This window comes from Heterodontus francisci, chromosome 49 (assembly GCF_036365525.1).
Source record: "Heterodontus francisci isolate sHetFra1 chromosome 49, sHetFra1.hap1, whole genome shotgun sequence".
Classification (NCBI taxonomy): Eukaryota; Metazoa; Chordata; class Chondrichthyes; order Heterodontiformes; family Heterodontidae; genus Heterodontus; species Heterodontus francisci.
This window is the reverse complement of record NC_090419.1, coordinates 11236311-11252014: the sequence shown is the minus strand read 5'-3', so window position 1 is coordinate 11252014 and position 15704 is coordinate 11236311. Positions and strand designations below refer to the sequence as shown.

The 15704-nt window shown below is 55.4% G+C and overlaps 2 protein-coding genes across 2 annotated transcripts in view; both read left to right on the top strand.

The window, feature by feature from the left end:
• otud5a (OTU deubiquitinase 5a) overlaps positions 1–3149 on the top strand; it is a 78738-nt gene extending 75589 nt beyond the window's left edge. The window contains exons 7-10 of the mRNA XM_068024306.1: positions 560–634; positions 904–1037; positions 2436–2517; positions 3021–3149. Of these exons, the coding sequence (XP_067880407.1) occupies positions 560–634; positions 904–1037; positions 2436–2517; positions 3021–3149 (420 nt within the window). The remainder of the gene's footprint in view (positions 1–559; positions 635–903; positions 1038–2435; positions 2518–3020) is intronic.
• Positions 3150–5559: 2410 nt separating this feature from the next.
• Positions 5560–15092, top strand: LOC137358382 (serine/threonine-protein kinase pim-3-like). Its single transcript, XM_068024322.1, has 6 exons — positions 5560–5818; positions 7458–7564; positions 8654–8704; positions 10698–11064; positions 12064–12240; positions 12407–15092. The coding sequence occupies exons 1-6, from the start codon at positions 5758–5760 to the stop codon at positions 12577–12579; spliced, it is 936 nt and encodes a 311-aa protein (XP_067880423.1). The 5' UTR covers positions 5560–5757; the 3' UTR covers positions 12580–15092.
• Positions 15093–15704: the final 612 nt, after the last annotated feature.

Genomic DNA, 15704 nt, shown 5'->3' with positions numbered 1-15704 from the left:
TTGGAAGAAGAGCGGGGTGAGGTGGCGGGGGGGGGGGCGGCGGTGAGTTCTCCCCGGAGTCCTGGGGCCGATATTTATCCCTCAACCAACATCACCAGAAACCTGATCTGGGTCATTTAACTCGCTGCTGTTTGTGGAAGTTTGCTGTGCACAAATTAGCTGTGAATCGCTTTGGCGGGGGTGTTAGTCTGAGATGGTGGAAGGTACTGTAGAAGTGGGAGTCTTTGTACAGGTGCAGAAACCTCGTGGGAAAGGGAGGGGTGCACTTTTTTTTTTTCAAGAAAAAAAATCATTCATTATACTTTGAAATGAATTTGGGATGGTTTTGAAATGGAGTTTCTTTGTTCCTGATGATCTATCCAGATGGCTTCATCTTCAGGATTTACAGAGTGAATCCATCAGCCCGTCTACGGGGTCTGGTGTGAGACTGGGCTCTCCCCTCCCTCCACCACCAAGCTGGCTGGTGGGCAGAGGAGAGGAACTGGCTGCGATGCTGGCGGTAGTGGAATAGCTGGCCTGTGCTGAGTTGCAGTTGTCCTTGCAACGTGATTCAAATCAGAATGATTTCTGCGGGAGGGGGCAGTGGAACGCTGGCTGTGTCCTATCAACTGAGGCGGGCATCAAACCCGCAACCGTAACCGTTTAATGGCAGTTGGGAGTGACTTTGTAAGTCAAGGACTGCTTTGACGACTGGTGTGGGGGGGGGGGGGGGGGGGGTGGAATGTACACGGATGCAGGAGCAGTCTGCTGCAGTTGGTGATACCTCCAAGGGTAAAACGTACACTCGCCATCCTCCAAGTTAATGATTGGAATCATCGTCCCCTCCTTTCGATTTGTTTGGTTACAATAAACTTTAATCTCTTGGACTGTTGTAGCTTTTGTGCTTTTCATGGGTCTTCGTAGGAAGAGGAAGAGGTCATTCAGTCCTTTGAGCCTAGCACTGCCAGTCAGTCGCATCACGTGATCTGTATCTCCGCTCCATCTACCTCCTTTGCTCCTGACAAAAATCTCGCAATCTCAGTCTTGAAATTCCCGAGGTGAGAGTAACTGCTGACGTCAAAGCAGAATTGGACTGACTGTGGCACCAAAAGTGGAGTCAATGGGAATCGGGGGGAAAACTCTCCGCTGGTTGGAGTCATACCTAGCACAAAGAAGATGGTTGTGGTTGTTGGAGGTCAATCATCTCAGTCCTAGGACATCTCTGCAGAAGTTCCGCAGGGTAGTATCCTCGGCCCAACCATCTTCAGCTGCTTCATCAATGACCTTCCTTCAATCATAAGGTCAGAAGTGGGGATGTTCACTGATGATTGCGCAATGTTCACCATTCGCGACTCCTCTGATACTGAAGCAGTCCATGTCCAGATGTGGCAAGACCTGGACAACAATGTGTGACAAGTAATATTTGTACCACACAAGTGCCAGGCAATGACCATCTCCACCAAGAGAGAATCTAACCATCTCCCCTTGAGATTCAATGGCATTACCATCGCTGAATCCCCCACTATCAACATGCGAGAGGTTACCATTGACCAGAAACTGAACTGGAGTAGCCACATAAATACCGTGGCTACAAGAGCAGGTCAGAGGTGGGGAATCCTGAGGCGAGTAACTCACCTCCTGACTCCCCAAAGCCTGTCCACCATCTACAAGGCACAAGTCAGGAGTGTGATGGAATACTCTCCACTTGCCTGGATGGGTGCAGCTCCAACAACACTCAGATGTTTGACACCATCCAGGACAAAGCAGCCCGCTTGATTGGCACACCATCCACCACCTCCAACATTCACTCCCTCCACCACCGACGCACAGTGGCAGCAGTGTGTACCATCTACAAGATGGACTGCAGCAATGCACCAAGGCTCCTTCGACAGCACCTTCCAAACCCACGATCTCTGCCACCTAGAAGGACAAGGGCAGCAGATGCATGGGAACATCACCACCTGCAAGTTCCCCTCTGAGCCACACACCATCCTGACTTGGAACTATATCACCGTTCCTTCACTGTCACTGGGTCAAAATCGTGGAACTCCCTCCCTAAAAGCACTGTGGGTGTACCTACCCCACACGGACTGCAGCGGTTCAAGTAGGTGGCTCACCACCACCTTCTCATGGGCAATAAATGTTGGCTTAGCCAGCGCTGCCCACATCCCATGGACGAATAATAACAAACTTTCAAGGATCTGTAAGCTTCAGCTCATCCAGAATTCTGCTACCCCGTGTGCTAACTCTCACCAAATCCCATTTCCTCGTTGCCCATCCTGCAGTCACTGACCCACCTCGCCGCCTCCCTATCTCTGTCACCTCCTCCAGCCCCACAACCCTTCAAGAAATTCTGTGCTCCTCGAAATCGGGCATCTTGTGCTTCCCCTGATTTTCATCACTCCACCACTTGCAGCTGTGCTTTCAGCCGCCTAAGCTGTGGAATTAAATATCAGCTCGGGTGTGCTCTCCCGTTCTCCTTCCCACGGTGGCTCTTGTGTCCATTTGAGAGCGCACACTGACTTGCATCAGTCTAATGTATTTGACACTTGCACAATGCTCTCTTCCTATAACACACATGATCTTGCTCTCCCCCTCTGTCGCACAATGCAATCATTTACATCATCCTGTTACCTTCTATCCTCCCCACCGACAACACCTCATCGCAGTCTCACTGACCATGTGCTCCCCTTTAAGGAAAAGGGCAATATTAATTACGCCTAAAGGGGTTATTACAACCAAGCCTTGGGTGAGAGGATTTCAAACACAACTACTGGCGTTTCCCAATGCTAACGTCTACACTCTTCACGAGTCAAGTATTTGACGATAGTGTGCATCGTCTCCAGTGCTAATACACTCCCCGTCCCTGCTGCAAATACATTTGACTGATAACGGTGGCCCTGGAAGGTGATTTTTTTTCTACTAATCTGGGACATGGAGGACAGACGAAGACCACTTACTCTTGAGTAGGAGAAGCAGTAGGATTGTTATTCAACCAAGCTGGCGGTCCTGCTGAACATTCAGTTAACCTTTCCACACAGCTCAGTGAAGAGACAGCTGCTGAAGCACTGGGAGACCTCATCATAGTCCTCGCCATTAAGGTACCAGCTGTGTCTCAGTGGGTCCCATTCTTGGCTCACAGTCAGGAGTTGGACGTTCGAGTCCCATAAGCCAGGCTGACACTCCCCCAGTGTCACTAGTGAGGGAGCGCCGCGCTGTCGGAGGGTCGGTACCGAGGGAGCGCTGCGCTGTCCGAGGGTCGGTACCGAGGGAGCGCCGCGCTGTCCGAGGGTCGGTACCGAGGGAGCCCCGCGCTGTCGGAGGGTCAGTACCGAGGGAGGGCCGCGCTGTCGGAGGGTCGGTACCGAGGGAGCCCCGCGTTGTCGGTGGGTCGGTACCGAGGGAGCCCCGCGTTGTTGGAGGGTCAGTACCGAGGGAGCCCCGCGCTGTCGGAGGGTCGGTACCGAGGGAGCCCCGCGTTGTCGGAGGGTCGGTACTGAGGGAACGCCGCGCTGTCGGAGGGTCAGTACTGAGGGAGCGCCGCCCTGTCGGAGGGATGGTACCGAGGGAGCCCCGCACTGTCGGAGGGTCGGTACTGAGGGAGCGCCGCCCTGTCGGAGGGTCGGTACCGAGGGAGCGCCGTGCTGTCGGGGGGTCAGTAACGAGGGAGCGCCGCACTGTCGGAGGGTTAATACCGAGGGAGTGCCGCACTGTCGGAGGGTCATTACTGAGGGAGTGCCGCACTGTTGGAGGGACAGTACTGAGGGAGTGCCGCACTGTTGGAGGGTCAGTACCGAGGGAGTGCCGCACTGTCGGAGGGTCAGTACCGAGGGAGCTCGCACTGTCGGAGGGTTAGTACCGAGGGAGTGCCGCACTGTCGGAGGGTCAGTACTGAGGGAGCTTCGCACTGTCGGAGGGTCAGTACCGAGGGAGTGCCGCACTGTCGGAGGGTCATTACTGAGGGAGCGCCGCACTGTCGGAGGGTCAGTGCTGAGGGAGCGCTGCACTGTCGGAGGGTCATTACTGAGGGAGTGCCGCACTGTCGGAGGGTCATTACTGAGGGAGTGCCGCACTGTCGGAGGGTCATTACTGAGGGAGCGCCGCACTGTCGGAGGGTCAGTGCTGAGGGAGCGCCGCACTGTCGGAGGGTCATTACTGAGGGAGCGCCGCACTGTCGGAGGGTCATTACTGAGGGAGTGCCGCACTGTCGGAGGGTCATTACTGAGGGAGCGCCGCACTGTCGGAGGGTCAGTGCTGAGGGAGCGCTGCACTGTCGGAGGGTCATTACTGAGGGAGCGCCGCACTGTCGGAGGGTCATTACTGAGGGAGTGCCGCACTGTCGGAGGGTCAGTGCTGAGGGAGCGCTGCACTGTCGGAGGGTCATTACTGAGGGAGCGCCGCACTGTCGGAGGGTCATTACTGAGGGAGCGCCGCACTGTCGGAGGGTCATTACTGAGGGAGTGCCGCACTGTCGGAGGGTCAGTACTGAGGGAGTGCCGCACTGTCTGAGGGTCAGTACTGAGGGAGCGCTGCACTGTCGGAGGGTCAGTACTGAGGGAGCGCCGCACTGTCGGAGGGTCAGTACTGAGGGAGTGCCACACTGTCGGAGGGTCAGTACTGAGGGAGCGCCGCACTGTCGGAGGGTCAGTACTGAGGGAGCGCCGCACTGTCGGAGGGTCATTACTGAGGGAGCGCCGCACTGTCGGAGGGTCATTACTGAGGGAGTGCCGCACTGTCGGAGGGTCATTACTGAGGGAGCGCCGCACTGTCGGAGGGTCATTACTGAGGGAGTGCCGCACTGTCGGAGGGTCATTACTGAGGGAGCGCCGCACTGTCGGAGGGTCAGTGCTGAGGGAGCACGGCGCTGTGGGAGGATCAGTGCTGAGAGCAGTCCAGGGTCAGGCAGGAACCACATCGCCCTTTGCTCACCCCGCCGCTCTAAGAGGTGCCCTGTGAGGCGAGAGTGACAGAACCTGGCGTGATGCACGCTGCAGTCGAATGGCCGAATCCCCACTCCTCATTTGGACTCGCGCGAATGTCGAGTGTCCGTGATCGGAGAAGTTGGTGAGCCTCTTTGGAAGAGCAGGAATGTTAGTTTTTTTTTGGGGGGGGGGGTGGTGGGGACAGGGAGGGAGGAGGGGGATTGATTCAGATATTTAAACGTGTGATCGGTCAGTGCAAGCAGAATGAAGAAGGGTCAGTGAGCTGAAACGTTAACTCTGCTTCTCTTTGTACAGATGCTGCCAGACCTGCTGAGTGAATCCAGCATTTCTTGTTTTTGTGTCTGAGATACTGGGTTTGCCCCCTGTGTGTGTGTGGATAATAAATAAACTCTCAGAGACTTTCTAGACACAGGGAAAAGATTGGAAAAACTTGCAGCGGTTTTCAGGAGGTCGAGGGGGGGGTGAAAAGTGCAACTCGGTTCATGAATTTGGAGAGAGAGGGAGTCAGGGGAGAGAAAATCTCTCCCTCCCAAAGTAGCCTCAGAACGCGGAGACACCGGCGGGGCGCTGTGATTGGTCCGGGCGATGTTTCAAAGAACAAGCAGGCAGGGCGCTGATTGGTTGGAATCTTGATACATGAGCGAGCAAACGGATACATCGTGTGTAACCAACAACAACACGGGACAAGGCAAACACTCCGGTCTCTGCTGACTCGTCTCATTCATCTGAGGCTCTGTCTGAATGAGGAGGGGGGGTTTTTTTTGTGTGTGGATTAAATTATTAGTATTTTTTTTGACCAGAGGAAACCGACTCCCGAACTTGGAAGAGGAGAGTCATGTTGTCGAAGAAGTTCGGGACCCTCTGCTGTCAGCAGCCCACTCTCCCGTCTCACGCAGGTACCAGTTCGCCTTTTCTCTCCGCACCATCCCGGGAGTTTTCCTGAAAGTTTGTCCCGTTGCCGGTTGGAATCTGGGAGAAGGGAGCGGAATTCTGAGTTCGAGGGTGAGGGTGAAAGAGAGAGGCGCAGGGGTAGGACTTGGGGGAGCGGGGAAGAAAGGGCAGACAGGTTGAAGGAGGGAGGGAGGGAGAGAGAGAGAGAGGGGGGGAAGAGACTCCGAGGCAAACGGACGGGGATTGCAGAGAGAGACAGACACACAGGGGAGGGTGAGAGACAGGGACACAGAGGGAGACACAGAGAGAGACAGACACAGAGGGAGACAGAGAGAGACAGAGACAGACACACAGGGGAGGGAGAGAGACAGGGAGACAGAGAGAGACAGACACAGAGGGAGACAGAGAGAGACAGAGACAAACACACAGGGGAGGGAGAGAGACAGGGAGACAGAGAGAGACAGACACAGAGGGAGACAGAGAGAGACAGAGACAGACACACAGGGGAGGGTGAGAGACAGGGACACAGAGGGAGACACAAAGAGAGGGAGACAGAGACACACAGAGGGAGACAGAGAGAGAGAGACAGAGACAGACACACGGGGGAGGGTGAGAGACAGGGAGACAGAGAGAGACAGACACAGAGGGAGACAGAGACAGACACACAGGGGAGGGAGAGAGACAGGGACACAGAGGGAGACACAGAGAGAGGGGGTCACAGAGGGAGACAGAGACACAGAGGGAGACAGAGACACAGAGGGAGACAGAGACAGACACACGGGGGAGGGAGAGAGACAGGGAGACAGAGAGAGACAGAGAGAGAGGGGGTCACAGAGGGAGACAGAGACACAGAGGGAGACAGAGACACAGAGGGAGACAGAGACAGACACACAGGGGAGGGTGAGAGACAGGGACACAGAGGGAGACACAGAGAGAGACAGACACAGAGGGAGACAGAGACAGAGACACGGGGGAGGGAGAGAGACAGGGAGACAGAGAGAGACAGACACAGAGGGAGACAGAGAGAGACAGAGACAGACACACAGGGGAGGGAGAGAGACAGGGACACAGAGGGAGACACGGAGAGAGGGAGACACGGAGAGAGGGAGACAGAGACACACAGAGGGAGACAGAGAGAGAGACAGAGACAGACACACGGGGGAGGGAGAGAGACAGGGAGACAGAGAGAGACAGACACAGAGAGAGACAGAGAGAGACAGAGACAGACACACAGGGGAGGGAGAGAGACAGGGAGACAGAGGGAGACACGGAGAGAGGGAGACAGAGACAGACACACGGGGGAGGGAGGGAGACAGGGACACAGAGGGAGACACAGAGAGGGAGAGAGTCAGAGACAGACACACGGGGGAGGTAGAGAAACAGGGACAGAGAGAGAGAGACAGAGAGAGGGAGGGAGGGAGGGAGAGAGAGAGGGTGGAGACAGTCAGAAAGTTGTCATTTATTCCCAGTTGAGTTTAGTGGGTTGGGACGGGACGAGAGCAGTTCGATCACTTGTCACAAGGAACAATTTTGGCTTCTTCACTCTGCTTTTGATGTGGGATATGTTTTGCTGCACAGAAAGTAACCCTGGGATCATTTGGATGGGATGTAATTTTCTCTCTCTCTCTGACTTGCACCCCGCAGTGAAGGAGAGAGAACCTTTTGAGAAGCTGTATCGAGTGGACAATCAGCTGGGCAGCGGTGGGTTTGGGACTGTCTACTCCGCGGTGAGGAACTCGGACGGGGCTCCGGTAAGAGAGAGGCAAAGAAGGGCATTAATGAAACACACACAGATTAAGACACCGAGAGATACACACACACAGACTTAAACATACAGAAACACACAGTGACACACACACACACACAGAGCTAAACACACACACACACACACACACACACACACACACAGACTTAAACATACAGAAACACACAGTGACACACAGACACACACACAGAGCTAAACACACACACACACACAGACTTAAACATACAGAAACACACAGTGACACACAGACACACACACAGAGCTAAACACACACACACAGACTTAAACATACAGAAACACACAGTGACACACAAACACACACACAGAGCTAAACACACACACACACACAGACTTAAACATACAGAAACACACAGTGACACACAAACACACACACAGAGCTAAACACACACACACACACACACAGACTTAAACATACAGAAACACACAGTGACACACAAACACACACACAGAGCTAAACACACACACACAGACTTAAACATACAGAAACACACAGTGACACACAAACACACACACAGACTTAAACATACAGAAACACACAGTGACACACAAACACACACACAAAGCTAAACACACACACACAGACTTAAACATACAGGAACACACAGTGACACACAAACACACACACAGACTTAAACATACAGAAACACACAGTGACACACAAACACACACACAGACTTAAACATACAGAAACACACAGTGACACACAAACACACACACAGACTTAAACATACAGAAACACACAGTGACACACAAACACACACACAAAGCTAAACACACACACACAGACTTAAACATACAGAAACACACAGTGACACACACACAAACAGATCTACGAGCGGCTTTTGCTTTTAGTGCAATAATTTATAAAATGTGAGCGGGGAAATGGTGCGGGAGTGAAGGGAACCAAAATAATTGACAAGTTAGGTATTTACGTCTGCAGGATTTGCTGAACAGGGGAGGGAGACAGGGTGGGGGTTTAATTACAACGCAACGTGAGAGATGTAGTGTCGAATACCAGTTCATTCGGGTAATTTTGATTCCCTTTCTGTGGCAGGTGGCGATTAAGTACGTGCCCAGGAAGAAAGTCGTGGCTTGGGGTAGCCTGGTGAGTGGATATCCTCCTGTTCGAAACTGGTTCATTCGGGGCTTTTTAACCTGACCGGGATCTTCCTGTGCAGTCATCAGCCTCCCCCCCCCCCCCCCCCCCCCCCCCCCCCCCACCACCCCCCGTTTACAACTCTGAGCAAAACTATTTGCAGCAGCTGTAGTTTGTCCTTTTGCTTGTTTTTAAACCCTCTGTTTTGTGATTTATTTACCTCCTCCACCCTCCCACAATTTCATTATCTCGAAGGCAATGTTTACTTGAACTTCACTCTCTGTGATGTCAGCCTGGTGGGAATCCCCAGGAAAGTGATACGTTAAAAAATAATTACAACAGAAGTTGTCATTTGGTGTCTCTCTCTCCCCCACCCCCCCCCCCCCCCCCCAACCGCCCCACGCAGGGTTTTTAAAATTACATGGTTGTATCTGCCTCGATGTTCACTTCTGTGCAGCTCTGTACAATCCCACCTACTTCATCTCCCCCCATCACCATATCCTTCTATTCCTCTCTCCCTCGTGTGTTTATCCAGCTTCCCCCCTTAAATACATCAATACTATTCACCTCAACCACTCCCTGTGGGAGCGAGTTCCACATTCTCACCACTCTCTGGGGAAAGGAGTTTCTCCTGAATTCCCCATTGGATTTATTACTGACTGTCTTATATTGATGGCCCCCTAGTTCTGGTCTCCCCCCACAAGTGGAAACATCTTCTCTACGTCTACCCGATCGAAACCCCCTTCGTTACACTTCTATAGATCCGAAAGTCAGAGTCACTGAGCCATGGTGAGATCACATTTGGAATTCTGTACACGGTTCTGGTCTCCAGAATGTAAAAAAGACACTGAGTTACCGGAGAAGGTGAAAAACGATTAACGGGCATGACAACAGTGCGGCACTCCCTCAGTACTGACCCTCCGACAGTGCGGCGCTCCCTCAGTACTGACCCTCCGACAGTGCGGCACTCCCTCAGTACTGACCCTCCGACAGTGCGGCGCTCCCTCAGTACTGACCCTCCGACAGTGCGGCACTCCCTCAGTACTGACCCTCCGACAGTGCGGCGCTCCCTCAGTACTGACCCTCCGACAGCGCGGCACTCCCTCAGTACTGACCCTCCGACAGCGCGGCACTCCCTCAGTACTGACCCTCCGACAGTGCGGCACTCCCTCAGTACTGACCCTCCGACAGTGCGGCACTCCCTCAGTACTGACCCTCCGACAGTGCGGCGCTCCCTCAGTACTGACCCTCCGACAGTGCGGCACTCCCTCAGTACTGACCCTCCGACAGTGCGGCGCTCCCTCAGTACTGACCCTCCGACAGTGCGGCGCTCCCTCAGTACTGACCCTGCGGGAGTGCGGCGCTCCCTCAGTACTGACCCTCCGACAGTGCGGCGCTCCCTCAGTACTGACCCTCCGACAGTGCGGCACTCCCTCAGTACTGACCCTCCGACAGTGCGGCACTCCCTCAGTACTGACCCTCCGACAGTGCGGCACTCCCTCAGTACTGACCCTCCGACAGTGCGACGCTCCCTCAGTACTGACCCTCCGACAGTGCGGCGCTCCCTCAGTACTGACCCTCCGACAGTGCGGCGCTCCCTCAGTACTGACCCTCCGACAGTGCGGCGCTCCCTCAGTACTGACCCTCCGACAGTGCGACGCTCCCTCAGTACTGACCCTCCGACAGTGCGGCGTTCCCTCAGTACTGACCCTCCGACAGTGCGACGCTCCCTCAGTACTGACCCTCCGACAGTGCGGCACTCCCTCAGTACTGGCACTGGGAATGTCAGCCTAGATTTATTTCTGTGCTCAGGTGTGTGGATTGAGGGGGGCTCGATCCCGTGACTTTCTGACTCGGGGACAGCAGTGACCCCACACTCAGGCCGGTGGGGGGGGTGGGGGGAATTCTTTCTTTAATTTGAACAGGAAGGTGTGGATTAGCAGGGGCTGCTGTGTTTATTATACACTTTCTGGACTAACCTATTTCACCCTTCCTCTCACAGAATGACAGTCGTGTGCCTCTGGAGATTGTGCTCATGCTGAGAGTGTCCTCATCCGAGCACAGGGGTGTGATCCAGCTGCTCGACTGGTTCTCCCGGCCGGACGGCTACCTGTTAGTGATGGAGCGCCCGGCCAGCAGCAAGGACCTCTTTGATCTGATCACAGAACAGGGCCCGCTGGGCGAGGAGCGGGCGGGGGTCTTCTTCCGCCAGGCAGTCGAGGCGCTGGGGCACTGCCACGCCTGCGGGGTCACGCACCGCGACGTCAAGGACGAGAACCTCCTGGTCGATCTCCGCACCGGCGAGCTGAAGCTCATCGATTTCGGTTCGGGAGCCTTCCTGCGGGACACCGTCTACACTGATTTTGATGGTGAGATTTGGTCGGGACCCATTCCACTACAGCTCCCCCTCCTAATTCCCCCAAAACCCGGCGAGATCCGGTAGCCCACCCTCGTCACGGGCAAAGCTGCTTTTTGGCCGGAGGTGCAGTCACCCGGGTCCCACATTTTGTGCACAGCAGGATGTCACAACCAACAGTGTGATAAACGGCGCAGGTGACCTGTTTTTCACTTGGTGCCAGTGGAGAGATGAACTTAGACCCCAGGATACTGGTGAGAATGCCCCCATTCAGCGCTCCCTCAGTACTGCCCCTCCGACAGTGCGGCGCACCCTCAGTACTGCCCCTCCGACAGTGCGGCGCTCCCTCGGCACTGACCCTCCGACAGTGCGGCGCTCCCTCGGCACTGACCCTCCGACAGTGCGGCGCTCCCTCGGCACTGACCCTCCGACAGTGCGGCGCTCCCTCGGCACTGACCCTCCGACAGTGCGGCGCTCCCTCGGCACTGACCCTCCGACAGTGCGGTGCCCCCTCGGCACTGACCCTCCGACAGTGCGGTGCCCCCTCGGTACTGACCCTCCGACAGTGCGGCACTCCCTCAGTACTGACACCGGGGGGAGTGTCGGACCTGGATTACGGAGCTCGAATGCACAACCTTCAGACTCCGGTCCGAGGGGGTGAGACCCCCCCCACCCTGAGCAAACAGCTACATGACTTGCAAACCCCCTCCAACTCCACTTTCAGAGAGAGCTGGGAGAGCTGTCCCAGGGTCCTGTTGGTGCTGTGTGCATGGTCACAACCTGTTGCCGTACTCCTGTTTGCAATCCAGTGAATCCCAAAGGGATGTCAGGCACGTGATGCCACCCCAGGTCGAATATCCCGCCACCAATTGGGTGGGTGGGTAGATGCTCAGTACGGAATTGGCACCCATTGACTTACCAAAGAAGGATTGAGTGCAGTCAGTCTCTCACAATGAATTGTCCTTGCTTTTAATCTCATTCTGACTCTCTCTCTTTTGACTGAAATTCTCAGGAACGAGAGTGTACAGCCCGCCAGAGTGGATCAGCCACCACCGTTACCATGCCCGCTCCGCCACCGTCTGGTCCCTTGGGATCTTGCTGTACGACATGGTCTGCGGAGACATCCCCTTCGAGCGGGACGAGGAGATCCTGGCTGGAGTGTTCCAGCTGCCCAGTTGCATCTCAAAGGGTAAGTGACCGTTCAGGCGTACAGTGGGGGGGGTTTTACAGCCTTGGCCCCCGAGCCTGGCCTGTCTCCCTCTCCCCCTCACTCCCTCGCTCCCTCTCTCTCCTACATCCCTCCTTTCCTTCTCAAACTGTGACATCTAACGGTGGTCTTCTGTCTCCCCCTGCAGAATGCGAGGAGCTGATTCGATGGTGCCTATCTCAGAGACCCTCCAACCGACCCACCCTGGAGCAGATACTGTGCCACCCATGGATGCAGACGGACCCAGCCAGACTGAAGGCCGCAGGGGTCTGGGCCCCCGGGGACAGCCCCAGCTGCAGCTCCAGCCAGGAGAGCCTATAGGGACTGGACGTGACTGCAGTGGACACTCTATTGTCCTCCCCCACCGTGTGGTGGGAGGACAGGCACTTTGGGCTGACCGGGAGCCCAGAGAATGGCCCTGTCAACAGTGGGTAAACGTGGCGGTCGATATTGGGCCTCAGGACACCAGGGAGAACTCTTTCCCCACCCTCTGCCCCCACAAAACCCCTGCTCTTCTTCCAATAGTGGCCGTGGGATCTTTTACATCCACCTGAGAGGGCAGACGGGGGGCCTCAGGTTTAACGTCTCATCCTGAAAGACAGCCCCTCCGACAGTGCGGCGCTCCCTCAGTACTGACCCTCCGACAGTCCGGCGCTCCCTCAGTACTGACCCTCCGACAGTGCGGCACTCCCTCAGTACTGACCCTCCGACAGTGCGGCACTCCCTCAGTACTGACCCTCCGACAGTGCGGCGCTCCCTCAGTACTGACCCTCCGACAGTGCGGCGCTCCCTCAGTACTGACCCTCCGACAGTGCGGCACTCCCTCAGTACTGACCCTCCGACAGTGCGGCGCTCCCTCAGTACTGACCCTCCAACAGTGCGGCGCTCCCTCAGTACTGACCCTCCGACAGTGCGGCGCTCCCTCAGTACTGACCCTCCGACAGTGCGGCGCTCCCTCAGTACTGACCCTCCGACAGTGCGACGCTCCCTCAGTACTGACCCTCCGACAGTGCGGCGCTCCCTCAGTACTGACCCTCCGACAGTGCGGCGCCCCCTCAGTACTGACCCTCCGACAGTGCGGCACTCCCTCAGTACTGACCCTCCGACAGTGCGGCACTCCCTCAGTACTGACCCTCCGACAGTGCGGCGCTCCCTCAGTACTGACCCTCCGACAGTGCGGCGCTCCCTCAGTACTGACCCTCCGACAGTGCGGCGCTCCCTCAGTACTGACCCTCCGACAGTGCGACGCTCCCTCAGTACTGACCCTCCGACAGTGCGGCGCCCCCTCAGTACTGACCCTCCGACAGTGCGACGCTCCCTCAGTACTGACCCTCCGACAGTGCGGCGCTCCCTCAGTACTGACCCTCCGACAGTGCGGCGCTCCCTCAGTACTGACCCTCCGACAGTGCGGCGCTCCCTCAGTACTGACCCTCCGACAGTGCGGCGCTCCCTCAGTACTGACCCTCCGACAGTGCGGCGCTCCCTCAGTACTGACCCTCCGACAGTGGCAGCAGGGGAGTGCGTTGGGTCTGAATTATGGGGCTCGAGTCTCGAGTGGGGGTTCGACCCCACGGGTTCGAACAGTTGGTGAGGCCACCAACAATGGATAGCACAGCGGGGGAAATCCTATCAGAGCTACCACATGGACCCAATTCCCACCCTTCACCTCCCCCGTCTTGACTCTGCGGTTGGTGACTGGGTTCCAGAGGCAATTCGACCATGGCTTGCATCGCGCCTCCTTTTTTCCTTCCCTCCCAAGGTCGCCACAGTCTTTCCAGCGAGTCGGGGGGGGAGGTGAGGTCGTGTTGATGGATCACGGTCAGATTCCCTGACTCCTGCTGGCCGACTTTATTCGAACAGAGAGGCTTGGTTTGATTCCCCTGCCTTACCACTACTCCCGTCTTCTCCCTCATCATCTCCCCCACCCTGTGTGACTGAGTTGGGAGGGGGGTGAAGAGGAAACAAGGTAATGGGGATTTAACACTAGTTTGATGGTTCATGTAATCGCTGAGGTGGGGGGGAAGGACTGAGGTATTTTAAAAAAAAAAAATCAGCTGCCCCCCATGGTCGATCAGCTCTCGTCCAGTGATCCATTCAGAAATGTGGTCATTTTATTTGTATATATTTATAAAATATTGAGACCGCCCTCCGTGTGGGTGATGTATTACCTTTGTTTGAAGATACTGTGTAAACCTGCACCTCCCTTCGTGTCACCCAGGTTCTCTCACCTCCCCACTTTCCCCCAACTCGTTCCCACCCAGAACTGGGCCCTTGTGGGTCCCTCGATCCACAGAGAGACCCCTCCCCGCTCCCTGATTTGCACTGAGGTGGGCCCGGAGCGTGCGGTTCCCTCGGCGCAAAAAAGCAAATGCAAATGTTTGTCGGGCCGTGACGCACCCTGCGGGCGAATTGCCGCCACGGCAAGAATGGGGCGCCGAAGTGAGGAGGGGGTGGGCGGTGGTCGGTGTCGTGTGGCAGCCCCTTCGGGAGAGAGTCACGTGTGAGAGGCACGGGGAACGGGAGAGGAACTAGGGAGAGAACCCGAGCAGTCCGAGAGAGGGGGCAGTGATGATGGTGTGAAGTGTAAATACTTGTGTATTGAGCAAAGCCTTAAGGCTGACAACTGGGACCACACTTATTTTTTAATGTGGGACCCTGTTGCGGATTGTGACGTGAGGCGTCTTTAACTCACTCTGTTGGTTATCAGACCTCGAGACATTACAGTACAAAAGGAGGCCATTCAGCCCCTCTCAGTTCGTGCTGGATAAACAACCTGTGTATTTATGATGTTTATATGCGCATGAAAAAATTAAAATCATTTTCAGTCTGTGGTACATTGACTTTGTGTGTTTGTTTGTGTGTGTGTGTTTGTGTGTGTGTGTGTTTGTGTGTGTGTGTTTGTGTGTGTGTGTTTGTTTTTGTGTGCGCACACGCGCGTGTCTCTACAAGTAAAGACAGGCGGTGGCCATTCAGCCCCTCTTGAGTCTGTTATACAGTCCCTCGAGTGTAGAAGATTAAGGGGGTGATCTAATCGAGGGGTTTAAGATGATTAAAGGATTCGATCGGGTTGATAGAGAGAAACTATTTCCTCTGGTGGTGGTGGGGGGAGTCCAGAACAAGGGGGGGAGAACCTTAAACTCCGAGCCAGGCCGTTCAGGGGGTGATGTGAGGAAGCACTTCTTTCATTGGTATGTCTGATCTAAATCGATGGTAAAGATTGCCACCTGGGGGCCTGTGAAAAACTCGGCTGAGTGACGCAGGCTCACAGGTGAGGAGGGGGAGTGTTGCAGAAGCACCAAGGCATTCAGATTTGGTTTTAAAAGCTGGTAGGGTTTAAGAGGGATAGGGGAATGTGAGGGAAGGGGGAGGTGTTCCTACAATCATCGTATCATGCAACACAGGGAGGAGTCCATTCAGCTTATCGACACTGTGCCAGCACTTGGAAA

Bases quoted from the DNA above. Each gene is read 5' to 3' on its own strand.
- LOC137358382 (XM_068024322.1), top strand. From the start codon at position 5,758: ATGTTGTCGAAGAAGTTCGGGACCCTCTGCTGTCAGCAGCCCACTCTC. The intron at 5,819-7,457 runs GTACCAGTTCGC...TGCACCCCGCAG, and splicing joins CACTCTCCCGTCTCACGCAG to TGAAGGAGAGAGAACCTTTT. The intron at 11,065-12,063 runs GTGAGATTTGGT...TGAAATTCTCAG, and splicing joins CGTCTACACTGATTTTGATG to GAACGAGAGTGTACAGCCCG.